This window comes from Myotis davidii, unplaced genomic scaffold (assembly GCF_000327345.1).
Source record: "Myotis davidii unplaced genomic scaffold, ASM32734v1 scaffold681, whole genome shotgun sequence".
Taxonomy (NCBI): domain Eukaryota; kingdom Metazoa; phylum Chordata; class Mammalia; order Chiroptera; family Vespertilionidae; genus Myotis; species Myotis davidii.
In genome coordinates, this window is record NW_006291551.1 from 852931 (window position 1) to 877401 (window position 24471).

At 52.1% G+C, this 24471-nt stretch overlaps 5 protein-coding genes across 25 annotated transcripts; 3 read left to right on the plus strand and 2 right to left on the minus strand.

Moving 5' to 3' along the window:
• Window positions 1-252: 252 nt before the first annotated feature.
• Window positions 253-3252, minus strand: IGFLR1 (IGF like family receptor 1). 4 transcript variants are annotated; one of them, XM_015564811.1, is made up of 5 exons: window positions 2611-3252; window positions 1949-2158; window positions 1325-1497; window positions 747-894; window positions 253-627 (listed from the first exon to the last, which is right to left on the minus strand). In XM_015564811.1, exons 2-5 carry the CDS (start codon window positions 2100-2102, stop codon window positions 302-304), a joined length of 801 nt encoding a protein of 266 aa, XP_015420297.1. In that variant the 5' UTR covers window positions 2103-2158; window positions 2611-3252; the 3' UTR covers window positions 253-301. The 4 variants fall into 4 exon arrangements, with proteins under 4 accessions (XP_015420297.1, XP_006765068.1, XP_015420296.1 ...); XM_006765005.2 differs by having other exon boundaries at window positions 747-1023; XM_015564810.1 differs by having other exon boundaries at window positions 1319-1497.
• Window positions 3253-5043: 1791 nt separating this feature from the next.
• Window positions 5044-6360, plus strand: PSENEN (presenilin enhancer gamma secretase subunit). 2 transcript variants are annotated; one of them, XM_006765011.2, is made up of 4 exons: window positions 5044-5139; window positions 5274-5410; window positions 5791-5895; window positions 6077-6360. In XM_006765011.2, the coding sequence occupies exons 2-4, from the start codon at window positions 5350-5352 to the stop codon at window positions 6214-6216; spliced, it is 306 nt and encodes a 101-aa protein (XP_006765074.1). In that variant the 5' UTR covers window positions 5044-5139; window positions 5274-5349; the 3' UTR covers window positions 6217-6360. The 2 variants fall into 2 exon arrangements, with proteins under 2 accessions (XP_006765074.1, XP_015420298.1); XM_015564812.1 differs by having other exon boundaries at window positions 5101-5410.
• A 556-nt stretch (window positions 6361-6916) lies between these two features.
• Window positions 6917-12560, plus strand: LIN37 (lin-37 DREAM MuvB core complex component). 8 transcript variants are annotated; one of them, XM_006765017.2, is made up of 10 exons: window positions 6926-7575; window positions 9063-9167; window positions 10011-10086; window positions 10257-10307; window positions 10636-10665; window positions 10741-10826; window positions 10912-11078; window positions 12108-12190; window positions 12279-12352; window positions 12437-12554. In XM_006765017.2, the coding sequence occupies exons 1-10, from the start codon at window positions 7347-7349 to the stop codon at window positions 12484-12486; spliced, it is 951 nt and encodes a 316-aa protein (XP_006765080.1). In that variant the 5' UTR covers window positions 6926-7346; the 3' UTR covers window positions 12487-12554. The 8 variants fall into 8 exon arrangements, with proteins under 8 accessions (XP_006765078.1, XP_006765075.1, XP_015420294.1 ...); XM_006765013.2 differs by having other exon boundaries at window positions 6933-7575; window positions 12050-12190; window positions 12437-12560; XM_006765012.2 differs by having other exon boundaries at window positions 6921-7575; window positions 12108-12352.
• A 50-nt stretch (window positions 12561-12610) lies between these two features.
• HSPB6 (heat shock protein family B (small) member 6) lies at window positions 12611-14785 on the minus strand. The gene is made up of 3 exons (XM_006765055.2): window positions 14645-14785; window positions 13704-13826; window positions 12611-13623 (listed from the first exon to the last, which is right to left on the minus strand). Exons 1-3 carry the CDS (start codon window positions 14783-14785, stop codon window positions 13435-13437), a joined length of 453 nt encoding a protein of 150 aa, XP_006765118.1. The 3' UTR covers window positions 12611-13434.
• Window positions 14773-24251, plus strand: PROSER3 (proline and serine rich 3). 10 transcript variants are annotated; one of them, XM_015564800.1, is made up of 11 exons: window positions 14773-15292; window positions 16728-16878; window positions 17073-17275; window positions 18123-18250; window positions 18721-18830; window positions 19467-19549; window positions 19651-19787; window positions 21570-21745; window positions 21856-22741; window positions 22824-22905; window positions 23046-24251. In XM_015564800.1, the coding sequence occupies exons 2-11, from the start codon at window positions 16873-16875 to the stop codon at window positions 23185-23187; spliced, it is 1953 nt and encodes a 650-aa protein (XP_015420286.1). In that variant the 5' UTR covers window positions 14773-15292; window positions 16728-16872; the 3' UTR covers window positions 23188-24251. The 10 variants fall into 10 exon arrangements, with proteins under 10 accessions (XP_015420286.1, XP_015420288.1, XP_015420285.1 ...); XM_015564802.1 differs by lacking the exon at window positions 14773-15292 and adding an exon at window positions 15323-15913 and having other exon boundaries at window positions 19678-19787; XM_015564799.1 differs by lacking the exon at window positions 14773-15292 and adding an exon at window positions 15324-15963.
• Window positions 24252-24471: the final 220 nt, after the last annotated feature.

Sequence of the window (24471 nt, forward strand, 5' to 3'; positions counted from 1 at the left end):
CTGTCAAGGCTTCAGAGCAACAAATGTTTTATATACTGTAAGTTAGAACCCAGCTGGATGCCTGTGGCTCCCTCTTGGGTAGTGGGAGTTTTCCTCAAGAGGGGAACCTGACTGCCCAGAAGCACTGAGACAAGCTCTCCCACACCTGGTCTTCTGTGATAGAATGGGCCCTATTCTGGGTGGGGGATGAGAATGTCTGCTGGGTCTTGGCCCGATTAAGACTATTTCAAGAGGACAGGACACAGCAGGCACTTAATTTCAAGGGAAACTTTATTGAGTACTAGGCCAGGCGAGCTCCAGATCAGGCAAGTTTAGACAGCACCTGCAGGGCATCTGCCCGCCCTAGCTGGGCCAGGTGTGTGCCAAGCTGGCCCAGAGAAGCAGAGGGCTCCCTTGCCACCACCATCTCAATGAGGGCACGCAGAGGCGAGTGGCTGGGTCGCAGTGAGTAGGCAAAGGTGGACCAGGAAGCAGGCAGTCCATATTTTGCAGCCAGGTGTCGAGTAGTACCACAGGCCAAAGCCCCACCTGGCCCAGGCTCAGGGTCCAGCAGCACAATCAGCTCCTCCAGCACCTCCAACTCATCCAGAAGGCGAGACAGGGGCTGTGATGCCAGATTTGGCAGCTCTGGGAAACAGAGGGAGGGATGAGGGGGAGGAAGGTTGGGCTTCCAGTCCATATTCCCCTCAGCATGTCTGGGACTAACCCCCCTGCCAGGAGTGGGAGCAGAGAAACCCATGAGTCACCTGCTTCCGATGTCACCAGAGAGCCTCCAGAGGTGTTGGAGCCAGGATAGGGGAGGTAGGGACTGTGCCTTTTCCGGGCGAACAGGAGGATGGCTGCTGAGGTCACGAGCAAAACCAGCACCAGGGGCAGGGCAAAAGTCAGCAAGGCCTGCCAAGGGATGGTGTGTTCAGTTGTTCGAGGGGGGCTGGAAATGGCTGGTGAGCTGGTCTCCTGTGAGCTTAGGACGCTGAGTGTTTCAGGCTTCAGGGGACAGGGCTCCTTGGTAGGGGCAGGCTTCTGAGAATAGGAGTAGAGCTGAAGGCAAACCCCACTCCTGCCCCCTCAGCCCAAATTTTTCATCCTTACAAGCCACGTTCTCGCCTGATCCAGATGTTCCCCCCCCACACTACTTTAACCCTAGCTGGTCACCCCCAGATACAAATGTCCCCACCCCTATCCTCTTCAGTGGGGCTAGCCACACCACCACCTCTATCCAGACCCTGCCCACCCAATCCCAATCCCAAACCATGCCCTCTACACCCCACCCCACTTCTGGCAGGCTACACCTTTGCCCATGCAGTCTGAGCCAGACCAGCACCTCTCCACAGCGCTGCCGGCTTCCCTCGGGAGTAGGAGCCCTGGTTCCGCTGCCACAGAAGCTACATAGCTCTGCGAGATCCGGATTGCACTGCCCACGAGGACACTCTTGGAAGGGGTGCATTACATGATCACCAAAGTCATTGAGCCCGCAGTTTTCTGAAAACTCATAGTCTAGTGGGAGACAAGGCTTGTAAGTGGCTTCCAAGCCCCACCTCTAAAAGGACCTTTCCCTTTTGTCCTATCCTAGCGGGCCTCACCCCTTGGACTTTATCCACCCATCAGCAGACATGCTCACCCCTCCATTCTCCCTTCCCCACACTAGCCCTGCTAGTCTCAAAAGGCTCCACAGGCTCCTTACCCTTCATGCCCCTCCTGCTTCCACACCAAGCTCTGCCCATGCTGGGATTGATCTGTATAGCTCATCCCTTTCTGCCTGGATCCTGCTTCCAACCTTTCTCACAGGCTTAGCCCCCATACCTGCCTTACTGATTAAAGCCCACTGCCCCTACCTAGAAGCAAGCCCCCAAACCTTGTTCCTTCACGGGATCTCTATCACCCCCTCAATCAGCCCGAACATATGCATAGGTAGATAATAGGTATACGCCCAGTCTCAGCTCCTCACCGGGGCACGGGGGAGGCCCAAAGCGCTGTAGGCAGCTGCCACAGCACAGGTTGTCAGGGTTCCAGTACTCAAGGCGGTTGCAGTGTTGTGAGGCTTCATGTGGCACCGCTTGGGCCAGGAACAGCGCAGCAGACAAGAGGTGCTGGGGCCTCATCCCAGCGGTGCGTGCAGCCTGGGGGCCCGAGACTGTAGGACTTCCGGCCACAGCGCCTTTGCCAATTTCCCAGGAAACCAGGGAGAAGGAAACAGTGAATGTGGGGACATAGGACGGGAACCTACCTACATCCAGCTCCCAGTCCTCAGTCCAGCTCCTGACCCATTATCAGAAACCACAAGGCCTCAAGATTGCTAGAGCAGGGGCTCTGAAGCCAGTCTGTGGATTCATATCCCATATCTGCCATGTTCCATCTGTATAGTAGGCTAATACCACCTGTCTCATAGGGGTATTGTGGAAAACTAAAACTTACTAGAGTCAACTATAATTGAAAAATAAAAAGCGATTTTAAAAAAAAACCCTTATTAGAAGTAAAGCTCTTAGGGCAGCACCTGGTATATGGTAAGCTTAAGTATTAGGTATTACTGACTCCCATTTCAGGGAATCAGGGATGGAGGACCCAGCCCTCATTTACTGAAGACTCCAACTCAACTCCAAGTGACCTTACCTTAGATCCTAACCCCAAACTCCTCTGGGTTGTGAATCCTCCAATCTGCCACAACTAGGCGTCTTCCCTTTGAAAAGCCTCAGATGAATATGAAGTTTCCAGCACGAAGGCGCTCCACCAGTCCCACTTGAGGGTTTCTAGGGCGTTGAGCCCTGAGTCCAATAATTTTCCACCTGTTTGAAGTTCTTCAACTGCAGTTGTGGCTAGAGCCCAACCTACTTCCCCTTTTCATCGGATGTGGGGGTGGAAGGAAACTCCAGCCCGCAGCTAGACTCAGACTCAAAATACAGAACTTTATTCGGGGAGGGGTGGCAGACTAGGGGCTGGGGAAGATGGCCCTGGGGAGTTAAGGGAGCTTTGAGGAGGGGTCCTGGCCAGGAACATATCTACCTGTTAGGGGTGGAGGGCAAGAGGGTCAAGATCTTAGAAGTGACCCTGCTGGTGGCCTGGGGAATGTCATCAGTTTCTTTCTTTGTGACAGTGGCAGGTATGGGACCTTGGGGGTGACCTGGGGACAGCAGTGGGGAGAAGGGTTAGAGGCATGGGGCAGAGCAGGCGATGAAGTAACTAGAGTTCCTGGGGGTGGTCTAGGACAGGTGCTCAGGAGCTGGTCTCAGGATTAGAGATCCAAGCTGGTCTTCAGTTTGGGATTCAGAATGGTTTGGGGGTTGGGACTTAGGTGCTGGTCTTGGAATGGGCTCAGTACTAGTCCTAGGATACCAAAGGCTTGAGATATTGTTATTGAGACATAGAATCAGGTTCATCTCAGGTTATAGGAGCTCTAGAGTTTGAGAAGTCTTGGCAGGCTGGTCCTGAGATACCTGAGCCTGGGTTCCAACCAATAGAACTGCTGCCAGAAGTTCCGGGTGGTGGGTCACGGGTGCATGAAGTTGCAAAAGCTACCACGAGTACATTCTCTGGGTTGAGGATGGATGGGTGGAAGAGGACACTGTCATTGACAGCCCCACCAATACACACACAGGAGTCTGGAACTCCAGGTGCCCATCCCACCCCTGTACTGCCATACCCCATCTCATAGTGACGACAGCATGACTCCCGGAAGTCGGTGACAGGAGACAGATCAGCATGCAGAGCCTGCCCACTGAACCAGCGGTTACCGAGTTCAGCTACTGCCAGCTCAGCATCCTCTTCGTGCCGGAAGTAGGTCAAGTTTGGTAGTCAAACTCAGAAACCTTCAGGGGATTTGTAAGCAGCTCTGGGGCTGGACTGGATTTAGTGATAGACCTCAAACTATGAGGCTTAAGTGGTGACCTTTAAGCACTGAAATGCCTCCACCTCTGGTCTCCAATGGGGGGAAAGCAGGCACATTGACACATAGACATTGCCCACGAGGTGGTCCCCCAAGTTGTCACACACATTCATCTCTTCAATCTCCCCGTACTTCTCCTGCAGTTCCATGATCACCTCCTGTGGAGACCAGGAGGTGTTCAGCTGAACTCCTGGCCCACAACTCAACCCATCTCTGCCAATCCTCACCTCAAATACGTTATCATAGTGTTCTTGTACCTCTACCTCACGCACGTGACCTGGAGGGGATAGGGTGGAATCAGGAAGTGGCCTGCAGAGGGCAGTCCGTCCTGCCCCCAAGAAATGGTCCCTCCAGTGCGATCCGTCTGAGGTTTGGGGAGTGTTCTGTGGATTCCGATACAGGTTGAGCAGCACTATTGTCTGAATAGAATTAAGAGGAGCAGGGTCCTGAGCAGAGAGAGCAGGGCTATGTGCAAAGATGTTGGGAAGAAGCCTAAGCATCTTGAATGCATCAGCGATGCATGTCCCTAAGGAAACCAGCAGAGGGAGGACCTAGAAGTGAGAGACAACCGAGGGGTGTAGGTTGAGGGAGGAAGGTCCAACAAGAAAAAAGCCGGGCAGCAGGGTGGGCCTAAGATATCCGGAAAAGGCGGGACCTCGGGATAATGGACAACAGAAGGGGAACAGCCGGGAGGCTTTAACCCTCCAGGCTCCGTGCCAAGTCTCACCAGCCTGAAAGTTTGTTTCGGGAAGCCGGGAGTATTGGTCCCCATGCCGGAAGGCCCCGATCCTAAAGTAAAAGGAGCAGTTAACCCTGGAAGGGGTGCAAAGACAGAGGTGAGCTGAGGGCTGGATACCCCAGAAATACTGTCCCACGCCGCCCAGCAACCCCGATAGGATATTGCCTGCGCCAGTTTCCACTTGTCCTCAGTCCCGAATATTGAAGAATTCAGCCATTTTTACCCGAACTCTCCAACTCGATTGGCTCGAAGTCACTTCCGTTGCTTCAGAACATTGGGAAATGTAGTTCTTCGCTGCTTCGTCTTGCGTAGCACGCTCAGAAACTCCCTAATGCGCTTGCGTGTTGGAAGCCTGCGCCCTCTCCACAGAAACACCGACAGAAATTCCCTGAGAGCGCATGCGTGCAGCGCTGCCTATAAAAAAAGACTACAAACGCCAGAGATCCTTGCGGCATCACACGCAAACGTCCGTAAGTTGAAAGTGGCAAAGGCATCTATCCGGAGGAAGTAAACTCCACTGGTGAGATGGGGGTCGTTTCACGCACCCCAGTAAACATCAAGAGCGTCTCAACCCAATCAACTTGCTGGTGGGGGCGGGGGCGCCCTACTTTCAGCAAACCCACCCTTGAATTTATCTTTGTTTTGTCGTAAAAGGGGCGTGGATTTTCGCGATCCTTGCAGCTCTGTCTTGCCCCTCAGACCCACGGAACGACCTAGCCCTAGCGCCACTATGAATTTGGAGCGGGTGTCCAACGAAGAGAAGTTGAACCTGTGCCGCAAGTACTACCTGGGTAAGGGCCAGTCTCCTAGGGTCCCAGGAGAAGAGAGGGGACGGAATAAGGTCTGTAGGGCCGGATGCTTGGGGGATGAAGCGGCTGGGAGCGCGAGCTCTGAGGGAAGGAACTGGATCCTGAGGAGGGAGAGGCTGGGCCTCAAGAGCTTATTGGTCCCAAGAGGGGAGTTGGGGGCTGGACTACTGGATCCTGACAAAGAGATGGCTGAGGAATCAAATTCTGGATCCCAGGGAGAAGCCTTGATATCAGAGTCCTTAATAGCAGAGATCTCAATTGAACTTGGGTGTGGGAGAAGGACTTTCCAAATAAGTCATCTAAGTGGGCGTTGGGGAGGATACTCATTGTCTTATATCCTAGTTTGGCTTTTTTCTCTATAGGTGGGTTTGCTTTCCTGCCTTTTCTCTGGTTGGTCAACATCTTCTGGTTCTTCCGAGAGGCCTTCCTTGTCCCTGCATACACAGAGCAGAGCCAAATCAAAGGCTGTGAGTCCAGGGTACAGTTGAAAGAAGGCCATTGGGGAGGTGGGGAGGTGGAGCTCTGGTGGGATGGGATGAAAGAAGTTCCAGATGTCGAGGGCTCCGTGGAAGAAAAGAGAGAACTTGTCTGGAGGTGACCAGAGAGCAGGTGGAAGCCAACCTTACCCACTCCTGTTGCCTTTTACAGATGTCTGGCGCTCTGCTGTGGGCTTCCTTTTTTGGGTGATTATACTCACCACCTGGATCACCATCTTCCAGATCTACCGGCCCCGTTGGGGCGCCCTTGGGGACTACCTCTCCTTCACCATACCTCTGGGTACACCCTGACAAATTCTTCAGCACAGGCCTGGGACCTGATCATTCTCCCAGGATGGGCTCCTGTACTCCCAGCCCACTTTCAAGCCCCTAATACTTATTCCTATCTCCTGTGTTCTCTGTTGACATACTCCAATAAATGTCCCTGAGTCTCTATGTTGACTTCCTGGGATCTTTTGAACATTGAAACAGAAAATGATTATTATTCAGAAACGTTCATTAAATGCTTACTTTGTTCCAGGGTTAGTGCTTCACACATTATGTGCATCTTTTCATTGACTACTACTCATAACCCTCTGAAATAGGAACTATCCTGCTCCAGAAACCTATTTTACAGATGCAGAACCAAGAAGGGAATATTCTATTACTAGTGGCTGCTATCCTGTACTGGTATTATGTGAGTTTGAAAACATTACTTTTCCTTTTGGCCTAAGTATTCTCATCTAAAGTGTGGACCACAATGCTACCTCTTGGAATTAATCTGGGTCAAGGCTTATGTAGTAAAATGAAGTTCTCCATTTTCTGAAGGAGATGTCTGGCTTATTAGAGAAAGCTTCCTTAACCAACCTATTTAAAATTTCAGTGTTTTACTTGTTTATTGTGTGCCCCCATCCTCAAAATATAAGCTCTATTAGGACAGATATTTTTGTTTGTTTTGTACTCTGCTGTCCCCAGTGCCTAGAAGAGTCACTCACGCAGTAATAATATTTGAATAAAGTGAATGCTAAGTGAATAAAGTTGTCCTGAGAAGAGATTAATAGGTAGCTGGCACTAGTGAGTACTCAGAGGGAAAAATCCTAACTCCAGACTGTCTTCCAATTAAGGGCAAGAAGGACACGGTTAAATAATTACTGTTAATACCTAAATGGCTTTTATTAAAAGCTGCTAACACTATAAGTTCCAAAAAACCTCGCGATGCCCTGGTCCTTTATCTCCCACCGTGCCTTGCGCGGCGCAGGCGCTGTTACTTACGGCTGAGTCTCGGGAGCCAGAACTACACCTCCCAGAAAGCGTGCCGGGATGTCGTTGGTTTGTTTCCGGAAATGGGTCCCTAGCAAGGTGGGACTTAGGGCTGAGAGCTGTCAATTGGTCAAGGTACGAGATCGACGGTTATACTGACTAATGGGAACAAGCGACTGCCGATGGGGCCCCACCAAAGAGGAGCAAGAGGTGCTGGCGGCGGCGGCGGCAGATGTAGACCGACGCTGCTCAGGGCAGAAGACCTTCCGCGTACGAAGCTTATCTTTGACGGTCTCCGTCTGCTTCTGCCCTTGACTTGTGACGCTAGGCCCTTTTGGGCTCCTCTGACCCAACTAGCCAGACTCCAGACCCAAACCATGTTCCCGGTGAAGGTGAAAGTGGAGAAATCAGGTGAGGTTTCGAGGTCGGGGGCCTGTAGAGGAGCACGGGACTGACCTGGGTATGCGAGTCCCGATAGTCAGGGTTATCGCGATAAGGTAGACTGAGACTTCTCCCTGCAGCCCTTCTGCCTATCGCTGTCAGGCATTGAGCGATTCCTGCCGCCTGCATACCTTACCAGTCTGCTCGAGATTGCTTTGAGATTGAGTGGTGGTGGCTCAGGCAGTGTGGTGCCGCAAGGCCTGGGGATTCCCAGCCCCGTGACCCCGAGAAAGACTACTTGGCTGTGTCTCAGTTTTTCCATTTCCAGCAATAGTTATGAATCAAGCATTGCACTGAGTGCCTGAAGTACAAGGAGGTTTTTAATCCTTGAAGTCACTGTATCCCAGTAATCCTAGAAGTCAGAAATGTGGTAGATGGGAAAACAAGCTGAGAGAGAAGAATTCATTTTGGGTTGGGACCGAGTTTATGGGAACCCAGGACTGGTAGGTTAAGGGCGGTGGGAGAGGCACAGAATCCAAAGTATACTAGTAAAATGATGTACGATGTTAGATGGCATACGTGGAATAAAATGAAACAGGAGAGCAAACGTGAGATCAGGAGTGAGGTAAGGTGAGGGAGAGAGCCATGAGGATATGTGAGCCAACAGCGAATAAGACGAAGGAAGCAGCTTTGAGAAAGCCTTGTCTGGCCTGTTCGAGGATCAGCCGGGAGGCCAGTGTGGTTGGAACAGACTGAGGAGATGGAGGCAAAGTGGGGAGGAGAGAGGAACCAATCTGTGAACCCAGGTTAGGACTTAGGTTTTGCTGTGAGGGAAATGGGGAACCAAGGGAGGGTTTTGAATTGAGGAGTGAGTTCATAAAGATGCCTTTCAAATGTCAAAAAAATTGTGAATGGAAAAAGTGTAGGGGGCCTGACCACAATGATGATGTGGGCACTACAGAGTTGTGCAGGGTTCTAAGGGGGAGTATCGGGGTCAGGATTGATTTTTAGGAAGATCTCCCTGGCCACCCTGTGGAGGGTGGATCAGAAGGGGAGACTGAGGTTGGGAACCCAAGGGAAGGAACGAAAAGGACCAGCGTGGGCAGGGTAGGGTTGGGATAGGTGGTAGAAAAGGAGGCCAAGTGGACAAGAGTTGGTGGTCTGGGATGGAGGAGAGAGAGAGGTGTCCATGTTGAGGCCCAGGGAGGGATTGGGGGACAGCAGAGCTATCCTTGAGATGGGGGCCCAGGAAAGAGGGTAAGTTTAGAGAAACACTGAGGCCAGTGATAATGTGGGAGCCAATAGGTAGAAGAACCAGGGGGAGGTGTCCAGGAGTCCATGGGATCCCAAGATCTGAGGTTCAGGAGAGAAGTGGGGGCTAGGGAAAGAGATGTGGGCATGATCCATACCTTGTCTCCTCAACAAGGCTTTTTGCTAGAATCTCAGCTGCCCCAATCCACACCCCTACCCTGTCTCTGAGTGATGTCAGGAATCCGTGCATCTTCTGGTCTCCTCAGGAAGTCCCAGGGCTGGCCAAAGCATATCCCCAAGTGTCCTTCCAGGCTCTGAGCACTGTGCCAAAGCACCTACTAGCTGGAAGAGGAGAGCAAACACCTCACAGGGTGAGAAGAGAATATTTATAATATCATTACCTCCTTAAGTTCTATGATGAACAGAGGCAAAGACACAGGCTGCAGGGCCAGGCAGGGCCTGTGATATGCAGGAAGTGGGCCCAGATCTCATTTCCTGTGTGTGTGTGTTGGGGGGGGGGGGGTGGTGGTGCAAAAATGGGTCTCTTGGGTGAAATCTCCCAATTAAATATGAGTTCATTCAGATTTAATTCAGATTTAATATAACTCCACTGCCTATCCAAACAAAGCTTATCTTGGCACTAGATACCGCACCCCGTTTGAGTCCCTGCCATATAATTTCAGCTGTGGAGCCAGATGGCCTGCATGCAAATCCTTATTCCCTAGCTGTGTGACTTTGGGCAACTACCTAACATCTATGTGCCTCAGTTTCATGATCTGTAAAGTGGGTAAAAATCATATGTACCTACCAGGGTTATTGTGAGAATTCAGTGGGTTAATATGTGTGATATGCTTGAAACAATGCTTGACACATAAAAAGTACTCTGTACATATTACTTATTATTGCATTCTGCTAAGAGATTCATATACAACATAAGTCAATTTAAGTCTGAGAACAGTCCTAACAAATAGGTATCATTTGGAGACCTATTTTCAAGAGGAAACAGACTCAGTGAGGTAAGATGACTTGTCTTAGGTGGGACAGCCCAGGAACCCAGAGCTCTTACTCATCATTTCAGTAGCCTGCCCTCACACCCTCTCAGCACACCTGAGCCTTGCCATAGGTTTGACTGTGCATGCCCTTCCCCAGCCCAGTTGGCTTCCCACCTGCCTTGAGCCTGGGAACTGACTCTTGCTTGGTACCCTCTTCCCCAGAGTTGGAGATGGCCAAGGCCCGGAACCAACTGGACGCCGTTCTGCAGTGTCTGCTGGAGAAGAGCCACATGGACAGGTTGGGACCTGGGCCAGCCTGAGGTCAGAGGGGGTTGGGCCCTCTAGTCCTGGGTGGGTCTAGGTGGGACCCCAGAACCTGGCTTAGGAAGGGGCCCAATGGAGAGGCCACTCATTGCCTTACCACTCGGCCCTTGGAACCCTGAGTCCACAGTTATCTTCTGCTACCAGGGAGCGTCTGGATGAGGAAGCCAGGAAGACCCCCTCAGACACCCACAGCAAGTAAGTTTTACTGGTGGGATCTGTATCTGAGGGTTTGTGGTGAATTACTTCCCTCACCCAAGCCCTGACCACTCTGTCCCCTGCTTCCTCCACCACAGTTTGAACCACTCTATGTGCACAAAGACCCTGGGGCAGCAGAAGCTTAGGTCCCGTCGTACTTGGCAGCTAGAGCCCCAGGGGCTTGGGTGGGACACAACGCCTACAGAGTTAGTGGGGTACATGTGGGCATCTCAGGCTTGATCTCAGGATCCATAGGGTGTCTTTTGGGAGATTTTGAGCAGGCATTTGTTCAAGGGTGAGCCTGCTCATGCCCTGTCTCTTCCCACAGGGATTGCTCCATTGTGGCCACTGGCAAACGGTAAGGTGGCGGGGGTTTCAACCAAGTAAAAAGAAGTCCCCAGCGCTGGTCCTGATGTTCTCTCAACTCACGCAGGCCATCTGCCCGCTTCCCCCACCAGCGGAGGAAGAAGAGAAGGGAGATGGATGATGGGCTGGCCGAAGGAGGGCCACAACGATCTAGTGAGTAGGTGGTAGCCCTAGAGGGCGGTCAGTGATAGGGGACTATATAAGCATGTTCACATACCTCCCACTCCCACTTTCCTAGACACGTATGTGATTAAGCTGTTTGACCGGAGTGTGGACTTAGCTCAGTTCAGTGAGAACACACCGCTGTACCCAATCTGCCGTGCCTGGATGCGCAACAGCCCCACAGTGCGTGAGCACGAACGCTCACCCAGCTCACCGTTGCCCCCACTGCCCGAGGATGAGGAGGTAGGATGGGTGGTAGGCCCCTGCCCAACAGCCAGGGAGGGAGTGGGAAAAATTGTGGGGAATCAAAATCTAAGAAAGTGGCTACAGAGAATAAGGGGTAGAGACTGGAAGGTGGATTGCCTGTGATTAGAGACTTAAGGGTCAAGACAAAGTGACTGGGGTGTCCTTGGTGAAGTTGGAGGAGGGTTAGGACATTCTGCAGAGCCTGGGGAAATGAGCAGGATATCTACATTTTGAGGGTTCTGGTTGGTCTAGGACCAAGGTACCCTCCTCACAAGCTATTTGGGATAGACAGGCAGTTTTCTGTGTCCCTTAAATGTCTCCTGGATCCATTGAGGCACACAGATATGAACCCTTATACTAGGAGTATGGATGGAGCTCTCCAGAGCAGACACACATGGCTACCTGTACTGAGAGAAAGAGGGGACAGGGTTCACCTGGGCAGATATGTGTGACCTCTAAGATTGGGATCCCCAAGAGCTGGGGGGCTGGAAAGGGGTCCTTAGTGTAAACAGGTATAGCCACCTGATCTAAAGGAGCAGATGGGGATGCCCTAGGGCCGTGGTTGGCAAACTGCGGCTCGCGAGCCACATGCGGCTCTTTGGCCCCTTGAGTGTGACTCTTCCGCAAAATACCACGTGCGGGTGCGCGTACAGTGCGATTGAAACTTCATGGCTCATGCGCAGAAGTCGGTTTTCGGCTTGGGTGAGTCTATTTTGAAGAAGTACTGTTGATATTTGGCTCTGTTGACTAATGAGTTTGCTGACCACTGCCCTAGGGTATGCAAGCATAGATGGAAATCTCTCGACTGGTCAGGTAAGATCCCCATTCTTCAGACATGACTCCCAAGTACAGGTCCCAGAGGAGACCTTCATGTTTGTTGTCACTGGAAAAGGAAGGAGGGGTAAAATGTGTACCCCTGGCCCTCATCTCTGACTCTTGGATCTGTTATGGGGCTCCTGTGTCTCCAGGGTTCAGAGGTCACCACCAGCAAGAGTCGTGATGTGTACAAGTTGCCTCCTCCCACAGCCCCTGGGCCCCCTGGAGATGCCTGCAGATCCCGAATTCCATCCCCACTGCAGCCTGAGACACAGGGTACCCCTGAGGATGAGGTGGGTCTGCAAAGTTTGCCTGGGGCTATGGGACCTATGTTGTGGGGCTTGGGCATGGCCACCGAACCTGGCTTCTCTGTTCACACAGCCCTCTGAGCCCTCACCCTCACCTTCCACACTCATCTACCGCAACATGCAGCGCTGGAAACGCATCCGCCAGAGGTAAGCATCCCCAACCTGCTTGCTCCTCTATGGCTTCTGCCCCAACTGCTGAGCCCTCCCTCTGCTTTCCCTCGCCCACTGTAGGTGGAAGGAGGCATCTCATCGGAACCAGCTTCGTTACTCAGAAAGCATGAAGATCCTACGGGAGATGTATGAGCGACAGTGATGTTCCCCTGACCTCAATAAACATTTCCCCTCTTTACACTGGCCTCTGATTGCTCCAGCCTATCCTTCCAGGCCCAGACATAAAGCAGATGGCACAACTCTAGCACATTTATTGAGGAGTGAGGGGATAGGACAGCAGGGAATTTAGGGAGGGAGAAAAAATGTGGGGAATCAAAATCTAAGAAAGTGGCTGCAGGCTGGGTCTTGGAGAATAAGGGGTAGAGACTGGAAGGTGGATTGCCTGTGATTAGAGACTTAAGGGTCAAGACAAAGTGACTGGGGTGCCCTTGGTGAAGTTGGAGGAGGGTTAGGACATTCTGTAGAGCCTGGGAAATGAGCAGGATATCTACATTTTTGAGGGTCCTGGTTGGTCTAGAATGGGTTTTCCAAGGGCGGGGGTCTGAAAAGGGATTCAAGAGTCTGAAGGTGGCTGGCTGAGGTTTTATGTCAGAAGATGGGAAGAGGGGTGGGGGTGGACTGTCTGGTTAGAATGAGTGGAAGACCAGGCTTGGGTGATCTGGTGTGGGAAGTCTGCAGAGTCTGGGGCTTTGTGGGATAGGGGGGTGAGGGTGTGGGGGAGGGTTGTGCTTAATTGGCCTATGGTGGGAACAGGGCTGTCTATATCATAGTCAGGTATCAGAGTGATTATTTTCATAATGAGAAGGAAATAGGTTTTGAGTGGCTTTACAAGCCAAGAAATGGGTTAGTGGGGATGGGCTTGTAGGGTCTGGAAGCTAGGAAGGTGTTGGGGTTTGAAAACGAGGGTGTATGAGAGATCAGGGCTGAGTCTAGGTTGGAAGGGTCCGGGCTGGACCCCAGATGGGGTGTAGGGGTGGTGGTCTTGGCGAGCTCGGTACATCTGGCTGGGCGGAGTCAGGTCGGCTTTAAAACAGGTGGCCTGCGGCGGTCCCCAGGCTTCAGGTGTGCCCAGACCCCAACTTGGCAGCAGCCTGTGGTTGCGGCAGTGGGGCCTGGGCCAGCACGGGCGCGGCCTGGATGGACAGAACGCCCTCAGGGGACAACGCTGATGTCACGGCGGCAGGGTCCACACCAGGCGGCAAACGGTAGCGGCGGTGGAACTCTCGAGCCACGTATCCGTGCTCATCCTGGAAACGGAGAGGCTTGAGAGGCCCACCCTTCCCTATGGCTGCCCCGCTCCCCTAGGCCTGCCCACCAGCGGGCTCACCGGGCGCTCCTCATGGCGAGCGTGCACCTCCACATGTTCACCAACCACCTTGACAGTGATTTCCTCTGGGGAGAAGTGCTTCACATCCAGCAGCACCGAGAAATGCCCGGGGTCGGCGGGCACCTGTGCACAGCCCATTGTCATCGGCTCAGCAGGGCTCCCAGGACCCAAGCCAGGCCTCTCCCTCCGGGGTTCTAGCGCAGCTGACTCTGGCCTCTGAAACTGGGAGTCCCCTTTCCAACCTGTAGCCGTGGATGGCCGCCTCATCCCGAATAACTGGTCTCATCCTCCTCTCACCCAGAGGGAAGAGGCCCCCTTTCCCTGCCAGTCAGAGACCTCAGGCCTCACAGAGTGAGTCCCCTTCCACCCCCGTGTCGGCGACCCCACAGTCGATGTGTCCTCCTGGACGCTGACTCCGAGGGCCCTTTCCTCTCAGAGCCCCCGGGGCCCTCGCTGCCACACCCACACGGGACCCCTTGCCCCTCAGCCGTTACTAGTCCTCCTCCCTTCTCAGAATGGTCAGCCCTCCCCACTCTCCAGTCACAAGACCCTCCCCTCTGCCTCTCCGGGGACATAGGGTCACTTCATATCATCTACAAACTCTTCCCCGAGAATAACACAACGTCACTGGGCGCCCCTACGCCCTTCAGAATGATTGGCCTCCCACCCCCACCCCAGATTCCCTGGGTCACTAGCCTCCTTCAAAGTCACCAAGATTCCCCCCTCAGCATGACCACCTCACCCTATCAGTGCCCTTAGAACTGAGATTCTCCTCAGATGGACCGGGACCTCCGACCCCTCCATTAATCTGGCCTCTAAAATTCCGTACTTGGGGAACCCCGGAAGCCCCTCTGAGTGGCCGAGTTCTTCGTCCCTCTCAAAGTCAAGGGACATTCCCTCATCCCCCCGAGGATGGCCAGAACCCCTCCCCAGGCCGGCACCTGGGCGGCGGGCAGCGCCACGCTGGGTGCGCGCAGGTAGTAGGGCGCCAGCGTGGTGGGACAGAGTGCAGCGAGCTCAGCCTCCAGGAGCCCCTCGCCGAAGCGCTGGTCGAAGAGGCGCCCAGGCGCACCGGGATCCATCCTGCTCCTCCTGCGCGGTGGTGCCCCTGGTGCGCCCCGCAGCTTTATAGGACGCCCTGTGTCCGTCCTCCGCGGGCCGCCCGGGGACACTCGGATTGCGGCCAGACCCAGCCACTAACAGAGCCTTATTTAGAAAGCCAACAATGACTTGGCCATTTATTAAGCTCCTGCTGGATGCCAGAGAGGTATCAAGATTCTCCAGTTTCCCCGAAGGGAAACTAAGGCTGAGGAGGCGGAGCCTTGCCGGAATTTGGGACCCAGGGCTTGAGAAGCCCTCTGCAGAGCTCCCAGTCCCTTTACTCCACCCCCGCCCCGCAGGCAGCTCTGGGGATGACGCAGATGGCAGTCTTATGAGCAGAGTCGTGGGTACAGAGAATGCGGTGGACCAGCCAAACTGTCAGAAGGACACAGGACAGACTCTATTTCCATCAGCCCAGTCCCGGGCAAACCGGGCCTAATTCTGTGCCTCTGACTCAGTCTCGGATGCAGAGTAGCGGGGTCTGCCAGGTGAGCAGCAGCCAGGGACCGTGGACAAGAGTCCAGGCTGGCCCCCGGGGGGGCGCGCGCCTGGCCCGAAATAGCTTGTTTTGATCCCGCCACCTGGCCAGGAGCCCAGGCCTGGCACTTGGCGCAACCAGCTGCTCCTGCAGCAAGATGGAAGCAGGTGACCGGGCGGGACGGTCCTGCGGGTCCGACTGATGGAGGGATGTCCGTTAGAGACGGGACAGTCTTCCTGATTGCCCCTACAACGGGAAAAACGGTTGTTGGAGTAGTCTGGACGAGATTCCCGCCGCAAGAAGGTTGTAAGACCAGACTGCAGGGAAGCGCGGGTACTTTAGAACCCCTCCTAACCTTGAACACAGTTTTATATTCTCTCCATTGGTCCATAGGCTTGCCAATCACTGCTGCACGTTATGGCTCTCCAATCACACACGCTCTCTCAGTCACCCGCCTTTGGCCGCTTTCCAATTACTGTTCATCATTGGTTGCCTTGGAGCGGCTGTAGTCCCGCGAGGGCACCCGGAGGGGGCGGGCTGATAGGGCATTGCTAAGCGACCGAGAGGCGCTGGGTCGGTCGGTGAAGGGGAGTTCCGTGAAGCGCGGAAGTAGCCACCGGATGAACCGCAGGTGAGGCCATCCCTCTTCCGGGAACCGCAGGATGCCCGGGGACGACCAGGGTGAGAGAAGCACAGCCTGGGGTCCGGAGTCTCTCCTCAGTCGCAGGGAACTAAAACCCGCAAACTGTTCCACAGCTTTGGCTGCTCCAGTCTTGGACTTCACCTTCCCCGGGGGTCCCATAGTGTCTTGCGTTCCGCTGTTAGTGACCCCAAGATGGTTTTTTTCCTTCTTCTAAGAGTGTCCAGGGGCGTCTTGGGAATCAAGTTTCTTAATTTTGAAATTGCCCCCAGACTCCCATAGGTGGTGCTTTTGTTTATCTTCCTTGCTTAGGAAGAGCCCATTGACTGATGGGGATTGTAGTGCATCTGCCCCTTAGTGCCCCCAAGACTTATGGGAAATGTACTGCGATAGGGTTTAGCCATGGTTCTTAACCCGAGCACCACTCCAGAATTCTCCGGGGCGCTAGGAAAAAGATACAGATGCCTAACTACTGCTTCCAGATAATTCTTATTCTTTTAGTCTGGAGTGAGGACCACACATCTGTTGTTGCTGTTTTAAAGACAGCTCCTAGGCTGGATCCAGTGTTGAGAGCCACCATTATCAGTTCCTCGGTTCTTCTCTTTTGAGACTGCTCCAAGGGCTGGCGCCTCCAGTATCATTATCTTGAATGTGCAGTGGTGCTTTGTGGGAATTATGGTCCATCTCTTACAGGAATCCATGGGAATTGTAGTCTTTCTGCCCTCCTCTTCCCATCCTCCTGCCCTGATTCCTCCTGGGCTGCAGTGACCATGCTCTGCCTACCAACTTTACTCTCTCCTTGCAGCCTGCCAGTTTTCAACACTCAAGACAGCCCCTTTGGGGATGCTCCCCTGGGTCAAAGCTAGACCTGGCATCCCAAGGTGAGAACACCACACAGAGAGTGCTGTGTGCCAGCCTAGTAGCAAGGGAGCGAAGACCTGTGATAAGAGATGCGGGTGAGAGATTAAACACAGTCCCTCCTCCCCTCCCCCGGCCCTTACTTCATCTAGTCCTCTACCACCATCATAGCCGAATTTACTCTGAGTTGTTACCATCATGAGATGTGTTTCCTCCCCTCTGGACTAAGACTTCATGTGTGTCTTTGTTTCAGGGATATCACTTTTTCTTCTCCCTACCTCCCCTATCTTAGACCCTGAGTCCATCCAGGTCCCAGAGATCCAGGATCCCAGAAACTCCCAAGGCTCTGGCCACAGATCCCAACTCCCTTGAGCTATTTGAGGAGTCCTGGCCATCCAGGTCAGGGACCCCTTCCCCACCCAGCACCACTGAGGAACAGATGGGTGTCTCCTCACCACCCACCCTGATTGACAGTGGTGACTCTGTGGTGGCCAAGTAAGTACCATCAGCCCTGAGGGCAAGAAAGATTGGGGGGTGGGGGGAAGGCACCCTGTTATTACCACAGCCAGTGCTATTTATGTAGCACTTTCAGGACCACACTTCATGTGTGTTAAGAGCTCTGGAGTTAGGCTGCCTGGGTTCAAATCCCAGCTCTGTCACTTACTCTTTGTATGATCTTGGTCTAAGTTTTTTTGTCTGTAAATTGGGGATATGAATAACATATCCCCTAGGGCTGTTTAAGCTTTCAATGAGTTACTTACTGTCTGTAAAGCTTCTATAACAATGCTTGTCACATAGTGAGCACTTGGATTTGTAGGGCACAAGTTCAGCTGTTACAACAAAGAGCCCCAAATTAATTGTGGCTTAAACAAAAATAGTACTTATTTCTCCCTCAACTAACAGTATAGGCAGAAGCAACCAGGGCCAATATAGCAGCCCCTAGTTGAGGTATCAGAGACAGTTTACTTCTATCTCCTCCCCCGCCCCCTCCCCCGCTGCCACTTCTCCCCTCCCCAGACTGTTGCCCTTTCCTTCATGGACCAAAATGGCTCCCAACAACATCCATTATTCAGAATAACATCTCTTCACACCCTGTTAGTCAAGAACCCAGTTACATGGCCATAAAGTTACAAGGGCACCTGCTAAATGGATGTATAGAAGAGTGGGTATGTGTCCACAATATTGTATTACTATATAAGAAAACAGAATGGATATTGAGGGACAACTACCAGGGGCTTCCATAATGCTCACCTGGTAGTTGTCCCTGGTAGTTGTGATTATTACTGTTATTATTAGTTGGCTCTCCTTACCCCACCCTCCTCCCATTCTCTGATGCCCACAGGTTCATAAACCGGTTCCGCCAGGCTCAGCCCACAAGCCGAGAGGAACGCCAGCCTGCAGGCCCAACCCCAGCAGACTTTTGGTGGTTGCGGCCTGAATCTCCAGACCCTAGTAGTCAACTTGCAGCAGGTACTTGCTTCAGTCCCATCCACTCCTGGCCCAAAACCTTTTCTTTCTTTTTTTAAAAATTTATCTTTATTGTTGAAAGTATTACAAATGTCTTTTTTCCCTCCATCGACCCCCTCCACTCAACTCCTGCCCTCTCACCAGGCCTTTCCCTCACTATTGCCTGTCAATGGGCTATGCATATATGCATATAAATTCATTATTTAATCTCTTCCCCCCCACTCCCTTCCCTCTGAAATACGTTAGTCTGTTGCATGTTTCAAGGTCTCTGGATCATTTTTGTTCATCAGTTTATTTTGTTCATTAGATTCCACATGCAAGTGAGATCATGTGGTACTTGTCTTTCTCTGACTGGTTTATTTCGCTTAGCATAGTACTCTCCAGGTCCTTCCATGCTGTTCCAGAATCTTTCTTGTACAGTGCTCTCAGCAGCCACTCCTCCTGGCCCTCCTAAATCAATTGGGGTTTCTCAGCAGGAGCCAATAAACCAGAAGGAAGACTCACCACGGAAGTCCCGACTCTTGCCAAGGTGGCCAGTGCATCACAGGCTAAGGCTATGGCCCCCCTTCAGGAAATAAAGCAGGTGACATCCCCATTTACTCTGCCTATGTTACCTGAACTGACAGCACCAGCCCTGGGATAGAATTAGAGTCAGTCCACAATTCAAGGAAGCATAAACAAACAAACAAAAAAAGGATTGGTTTGCTAATGCAATTAAAAAGTCCAAAAGTAGCTTCTTTCAGGCATGGCTGGATCCCAGTGTTTGAACACTATTGGGAAGAACTTGACTGGTTTGGCTTTCTGTTTTTCTTTTTTGGGCTCAGTCTCAGGCAGGCTTTCCTCTCAAAGTAGCTAAGATGGCCTCAGTAGTTCTAGCCTTTTAACTTATTTAATCCACAGGGAAGAGGAGCCTTTTCCGATAGCTCCATCCAAAGCCCCTGTTGCTCTCATCAGCTCACAATCACTGTGAACCAGAGGACAGAATGTTATGATTAGTCAGGCCTGGTCAGGAAGGCAGGGTCAATACTTCTCCTACAACAGGAATTTCATTGAGGGGTGTGATCCACACAGGGAAACTGGGTCACTCTTCCCTGAAGAGGAAGAGCAGATTCTAAGCCAGCATGTGAGGGTACCAGGTAGAGTGCAGATGTGCACTCCAGGCCCTCTGTCTGAGCAGCCTTTGGAATCTGGGCTGGCCTCTGACCATCTCACCTCACAGAGCCTCAACACATGGAACTCATCTCTGCTGGACCTGGAGATGCTGAGCCTGCAAAGCAGAGCTGCCAGGCTGCTGAAACACAGGTGCTTTCCCTGCCCCCATCATCCTCTCCACTCCTTCAACTCCAGGCCCCCCCCATTGCCTCTGAGACCCCTCTTGCCTTACTTCTGTATTCTTCCTACAGCAAAGTCTCCGTCTCCTCCTCCTGCAGCCCCAGCAATTCCAGCAATTCCTTATTCCCTGTCAGCTCTGATGGTTTTTCTCCTTCCTCTGTGGCCTTCACCCCTGACTCCAGCAAGGGCTCTGACCCCAAGGCACATGGTGAGTTCTGGAGAGCAAGGATTGAGGGCAGCCAGTGTGAGTCCCACAAATGCCACTAATCAGCTATGTGACCTTGGGCCTCTCTGTGCCTTCCTTGTTTCCTCAACTTTAAAACGGGGATAATAATTGTACTCTTCTACTGTGGGTGTGGTGAAGATTAAATTAATTGATGAATATGGAGTACTTAGCACCAGTCAGTTAATAGTAGCTATCATTAGTAGGACAGGTTCTCTCTCTGTATCCTATTTGCCTCTCTAAACACAAAGCTCCAAAATCAGAAGGCTTCTTGCAAATTTGGCGCTATATTTGATTTGACAGCAAAATCTGACCTCAACAATGAGAAGGATATCTATCTATCTATCTATCTATCTATCTATCATTTAGGACAACTTCATACTTTTTGATATGGATATATTACATTGAAACATATGAAATTTTTGCCTTTGTAAGTAAAAAATGGTTAAATATTGCCAATTGCATGTTGTTCAGCCAAGTACCAATGTGTTAGAGTCTGGTGTACTGCATCAGACCCCTGGCTACACTGTATATACCATACAACTTTGCTAAAACATGCAAGATTTCAGAAATGAGATTAAGGACCAGGGTTACTGTTGCTGCCATCATTGTGGTTACTTTTAGTCTGTGCCCAGGTCCTGGGATGCAGTGGAGCACAGGACCAAAAATTAAATTTCTGCTGTGTATGAGGCCCTGAGAGTAGGATTAGATGTTCCACAGTGAACCAACCATAAATACTTTTATCCTCAGGGTTTTCACAGCATAGTGAGTGTAGAATAGAGTAGCTACATAACCCCACAAACAAATGTAAAATGTAGCCAGAAACGAGGGCTATTCAGGAGAGGATTGTGATGCTGAGAAGTCAGAGAAGGCCTTCCTAGAAAAGATGCTATCTAGGTGGAGACCTGAATGATGAAGGTGGGAACAAGCGCCTTCTAACATGTTCAGAGGACCTGAAGCATGGTGCAGACAATGAACTAGAAAAGGCAAGAGCCAGTGGTGAGAGTAGTATGTGATAAGAAGGGACAGATTGGCAGAGGTAGATTACATTGGGCCATGTAGGCTTGGGGAGGCATTTGGTCATTATCTTAGTACCAGGGAGCCACGGGAGGGTTCTGAGGTGGGAGGGTACATGATTTTCCTCGAGTGTTAACAAACTCCCCCCGGCTGCTCTCGGTACCCAGTGAGAGATGCTGGTAGTTTGGCTTGGGCCAGAGTTTGAGGAGCAGAGTAGAGTGGCCAGGTTTGGAAGTAGAATCACAGGGTTCTATCCACACATCTTTTTGGGGGATATACAGAGTTGGGGAGGAGAGAAAGGTCTGAGATGATGCCCCCCTCACCCCCCCGTGTAGCATCAGATGGTCAGGCTTCTGAGAGACAGTGGTAGCTCTACTGATCATTGCTGTTGAAATGATGCTCTGGGTGATGGGAAAATGTTCTTTTGCCGTACTGGACCGAGGACAGCCAGTGGCCCTGTCCTGAGTCACTGTTGTACTGAGCCAGAACAGTGCCTGGCTCAGTAGTAAGAGCTAAATAAACATTTGTTAATGAAGGAAGAATTGAATGATGGCAAGTTGGGAAGTCCATGAGTCCTCTCTCCTCTGACTTTTCCCTTCTTTACTTCCCACTCTAGAGAGGAGTTGGGACATTATCTGGAGAGCATGTCTGAATATTGGTACAGTCGAATGTTGTATGCACTGGCTGTCATCAGGTTGCTCATCCCCAAAACCTCCTGTCTTACCCTTCTTCCCTCTACTTACCCTACAGCAACTCCTGCACCAGCCCCCATCCCTGCTCCAGCCTTGGTCTCCTCCCAGGCACCCCTGCGACCAGAGGATGACATTCTGTACCAGTGGCGACAGCGGCGGAAGCTTGAACAAGCTCAAGGAGATCAGGGTGACGGAACCTGGGTGCTGCCAGGGACTTCTGCCCTCACTACTCCGGTGAGATGGGGGAGGGAGGCACCTGAGGGGGATCCTAAGGGTAGTTGGAGGGAGGGAGGCCGGAGGCCTGAGTGGAACTGAAGACACCCTACCCTTTCTCTCCTCCTCAGGTCCCTGTCCCTGTCAGTCTGCATACCTCACCTGCCCCTGCAGAGACCCTTAGTTCCCTGGGAACACAGCCTAACTGCATCCCACTTTGGGGCAGTGTGGCCGGGCCTGCTCCCCAGGAAGCCTATGTGGAGAGGCCTCCTATTCCCCCAGGGTTCTCTCCACACATCTTTCGGGGCCCCTACCCCCAAGGGTTTTTCTGGGCCCCACAGACCGGTTCCTGGGTATCCTTTGGGGGCGTCCCCCACATGCCCTGTGCCTCTACTCCTGGGCCCCCTATCACTCCCGAAGGCCCACCCACCCCTGCGCCATGTAGCTCCGCCCAGCTGGAGAGGCAGGACCCCAGACCTCGGAAGGGTAGAGCCTGGCGCCCAGAATCTGCTGGGCGAGTCATGGTGGCTGACCAGGAGCCCAGCCCCCAGCTCCGCGGCCCTCTGGGCCAGGTGGTGACCGCTCGGCTCTTCCCCGACAGCCTGGAGGACACTCCCCCTCGACTCAAGGGCCTGCCTCCACCTCTGCCTGAATCTCAGAAAATGAAGACCGCACAACCCAAAACTAAGGTTATGCCCCGGTTCTCAGAAGTTACCTCCCCTCTATCGGATTCACGGTTTCCTCAGGCGATCCCACCTGGTCGGCCTAAGGCCGAGTCTCGAGATGCCAAAGCCACGCCTCCCGCAGAGGGGTGGGTGCTTTGCAAGGAAGTCAGGAATCCTCAGCCCAAGGCCCCGCCCCCTCCAGCTGAAGAGGCTTCCACCGGGGTTGAGGCCCCGCCCCCTTTGGTCGAGGCGGGATCTCTAGAGGCTGCGGTCACCTCCTCGCCAGCTGCTGACCACGCCCCCCCAGAGGACCTGCTCTCCCAGGCCGCGAGGCTTCTGCAGGCTGCTGAAGGTGAGCTGATGCGTGTGGCTGCTGGGATCTGCTGTCGAGCATGCTGAGTCCAGCCCCCTGGAGCTCGCTCTTTTTCCTCCAGATTCCGACAGCAGCGAGTTCCAGGAGGACCCTGTGCTGCAGGTGCTAAGGGTTCAGAGGGCCGAGCTGCGGCGGCAGAAAAGGTGACTATCTCCAGGCTTTATCTTCTGAGATTGCCGTCAAGTGTCCACCTCTCTTGAACCCCTTTCCCAGAACGATCCAGAGCCCCAGACCCCAATCCTGAGCACATACCTCAGCCTCTACTACCTGGCTTTTTTTCCAGGAAAGTGGACGCCCAATTATCCCTCCTACTGGGTCACACTGAAGACTCAGGGTCTTGGTCTCCTCCAGCCAGGTCGATCCCCAGGTCCTCAAGGATGCGGCTGAGGAGGGAAGGAGCCTCATTTGAGGCCAGAAGACTTTGAATTGTAGAAATTCTGTTTTTCCCAATGAAATGCTCTTTTTGGGTTACAGGTTGTCTCTGAGAAAAGAGTCTGGAAAGGCCAAGAGTCATGCTTGGGAAATAACACCCCCGCCACCCCACCCCCCCTACCCTAGGTACTGACTGTGGTACAGAATCTCTTCTAGTTTTATCCTCTTTGAGGTCTAGGCAGGGGTGGGGTTCCAGGCAAAGCTTCAGGCAGGACTGGGACACATCTTAACTCAGGAGTGGATCCTCCTGTCTCAGATGAGACAGAAGGAACTTCCCTCTTGGTATGAAGCTATCAGGGTGTTGGACAATGGTTAGTCCTCAGTCCACATCCTGCTTGAACCAGCACAGTATTTGGTTCATTGATCCCACCCTCCTTGAAGTTTTTCCTTCCCCTGCCTCTAGCATCACTGACATGTCACTTTGGTGTGTCCCAGGGCTCTGGTCTTAATTTCTCTATCTAAACTCTTCCCATGTGCTATTGTAGCTTCCTGGCTCTACATCCTATCTCTATTCTGATAGTCCCTAAATTTATATCTTCAGTCTAGACCTGGCCACTAAACCTCAGGCTTCTATATCCTGCTACCTGCTCATCATCCTCACTCACAGGTCTAGGAGATGTCCCATACTGCACAGGTCTTAAACTCAGCTCCCAATCTTCTCCCTAAACCTGCTCCTTCCAAACTTTCCTCAGCTTTGTCCTTCCTGCTCAGTCCAAAAGCCTCATAGTCGTCCTTGACTCCTGTCTTTTCCTTATACCCACAGTCAGTTGACCGCAAGTCCTGTCAGGTCTACCTTTAAAATCTATCCAGAATTTAACCCCTGCTTCCCCTTCCATGGCCCTCACCGTAGTCTAAGCTATCATTATCTGTTTGGACTATTAAAAACCTGTTTGTTTTGTCAGCAAGTTCTTTGAAACATTTCTTATAAAAAAGTAGAATCTAGATTTCTTCTCCTTGAAACTGGATAGAGCTTTGTGACCGCCTCCATAAACAGAATGCAGAGGAAGTGATACTGCTTTAAATTTATAAACTGGATTAGAAAAGATGATATAATTTCCATGTGGCTCCTCTTGCTCTCTCTTTCTTGCTCTCTCTTGCTCTCTCGAGCCCTGGGCTACCATTTAAAGAGTCCAGTTACCATGTTGGGTAGGGATTTGTGTTACACAGGTGTGTGCACTTGTCAACATGCAGTGAAATTTTTGAATTTCATTGTATGTAAAGTTTACCTCAAGAAAAATAAATATTGAAAAAAAAAGAAGTATTGAAATCTAGTTAAA

What these genes read in the sequence shown, in the direction of transcription:
- IGFLR1 (XM_015564809.1), bottom strand. Translation starts at nt 2,102, where the DNA reads ATGAGGCCCCAGCACCTCTTGTCTGCTGCGCTGTTCCTGGCCCAAGCG. An exon ending in AGCGCTGTGGAGAGGTGCTG is followed by an intron (nt 1,024 to 1,318) that starts GTCTGGCTCAGA and finishes TCCTATTCTCAG; the next exon opens with AAGCCTGCCCCTACCAAGGA. An exon ending in TCTGGTGACATCGGAAGCAG is followed by an intron (nt 628 to 746) that starts GTGACTCATGGG and finishes TCTGTTTCCCAG; the next exon opens with AGCTGCCAAATCTGGCATCA.
- PSENEN (XM_006765011.2), top strand. Translation starts at nt 5,350, where the DNA reads ATGAATTTGGAGCGGGTGTCCAACGAAGAGAAGTTGAACCTGTGCCGC. An exon ending in GTGCCGCAAGTACTACCTGG is followed by an intron (nt 5,411 to 5,790) that starts GTAAGGGCCAGT and finishes TTTTCTCTATAG; the next exon opens with GTGGGTTTGCTTTCCTGCCT. An exon ending in GCAGAGCCAAATCAAAGGCT is followed by an intron (nt 5,896 to 6,076) that starts GTGAGTCCAGGG and finishes TGCCTTTTACAG; the next exon opens with ATGTCTGGCGCTCTGCTGTG.
- LIN37 (XM_006765012.2), top strand. Translation starts at nt 7,347, where the DNA reads ATGGGGCCCCACCAAAGAGGAGCAAGAGGTGCTGGCGGCGGCGGCGGC. An exon ending in GAGAAGAGCCACATGGACAG is followed by an intron (nt 10,087 to 10,256) that starts GTTGGGACCTGG and finishes TTCTGCTACCAG; the next exon opens with GGAGCGTCTGGATGAGGAAG. An exon ending in CACTGCCCGAGGATGAGGAG is followed by an intron (nt 11,079 to 12,107) that starts GTAGGATGGGTG and finishes CTCCTCCCACAG; the next exon opens with CCCCTGGGCCCCCTGGAGAT.
- HSPB6 (XM_006765055.2), bottom strand. Translation starts at nt 14,785, where the DNA reads ATGGATCCCGGTGCGCCTGGGCGCCTCTTCGACCAGCGCTTCGGCGAG. An exon ending in TGGCGCTGCCCGCCGCCCAG is followed by an intron (nt 13,827 to 14,644) that starts GTGCCGGCCTGG and finishes GGCTGTGCACAG; the next exon opens with GTGCCCGCCGACCCCGGGCA. An exon ending in CTCGCCATGAGGAGCGCCCG is followed by an intron (nt 13,624 to 13,703) that starts GTGAGCCCGCTG and finishes CTCCGTTTCCAG; the next exon opens with GATGAGCACGGATACGTGGC.
- PROSER3 (XM_015564800.1), top strand. An exon ending in CCCTTCAGGAAATAAAGCAG is followed by an intron (nt 18,831 to 19,466) that starts GTGACATCCCCA and finishes CTCACCTCACAG; the next exon opens with AGCCTCAACACATGGAACTC. An exon ending in CTTCTGCCCTCACTACTCCG is followed by an intron (nt 21,746 to 21,855) that starts GTGAGATGGGGG and finishes TCTCCTCCTCAG; the next exon opens with GTCCCTGTCCCTGTCAGTCT.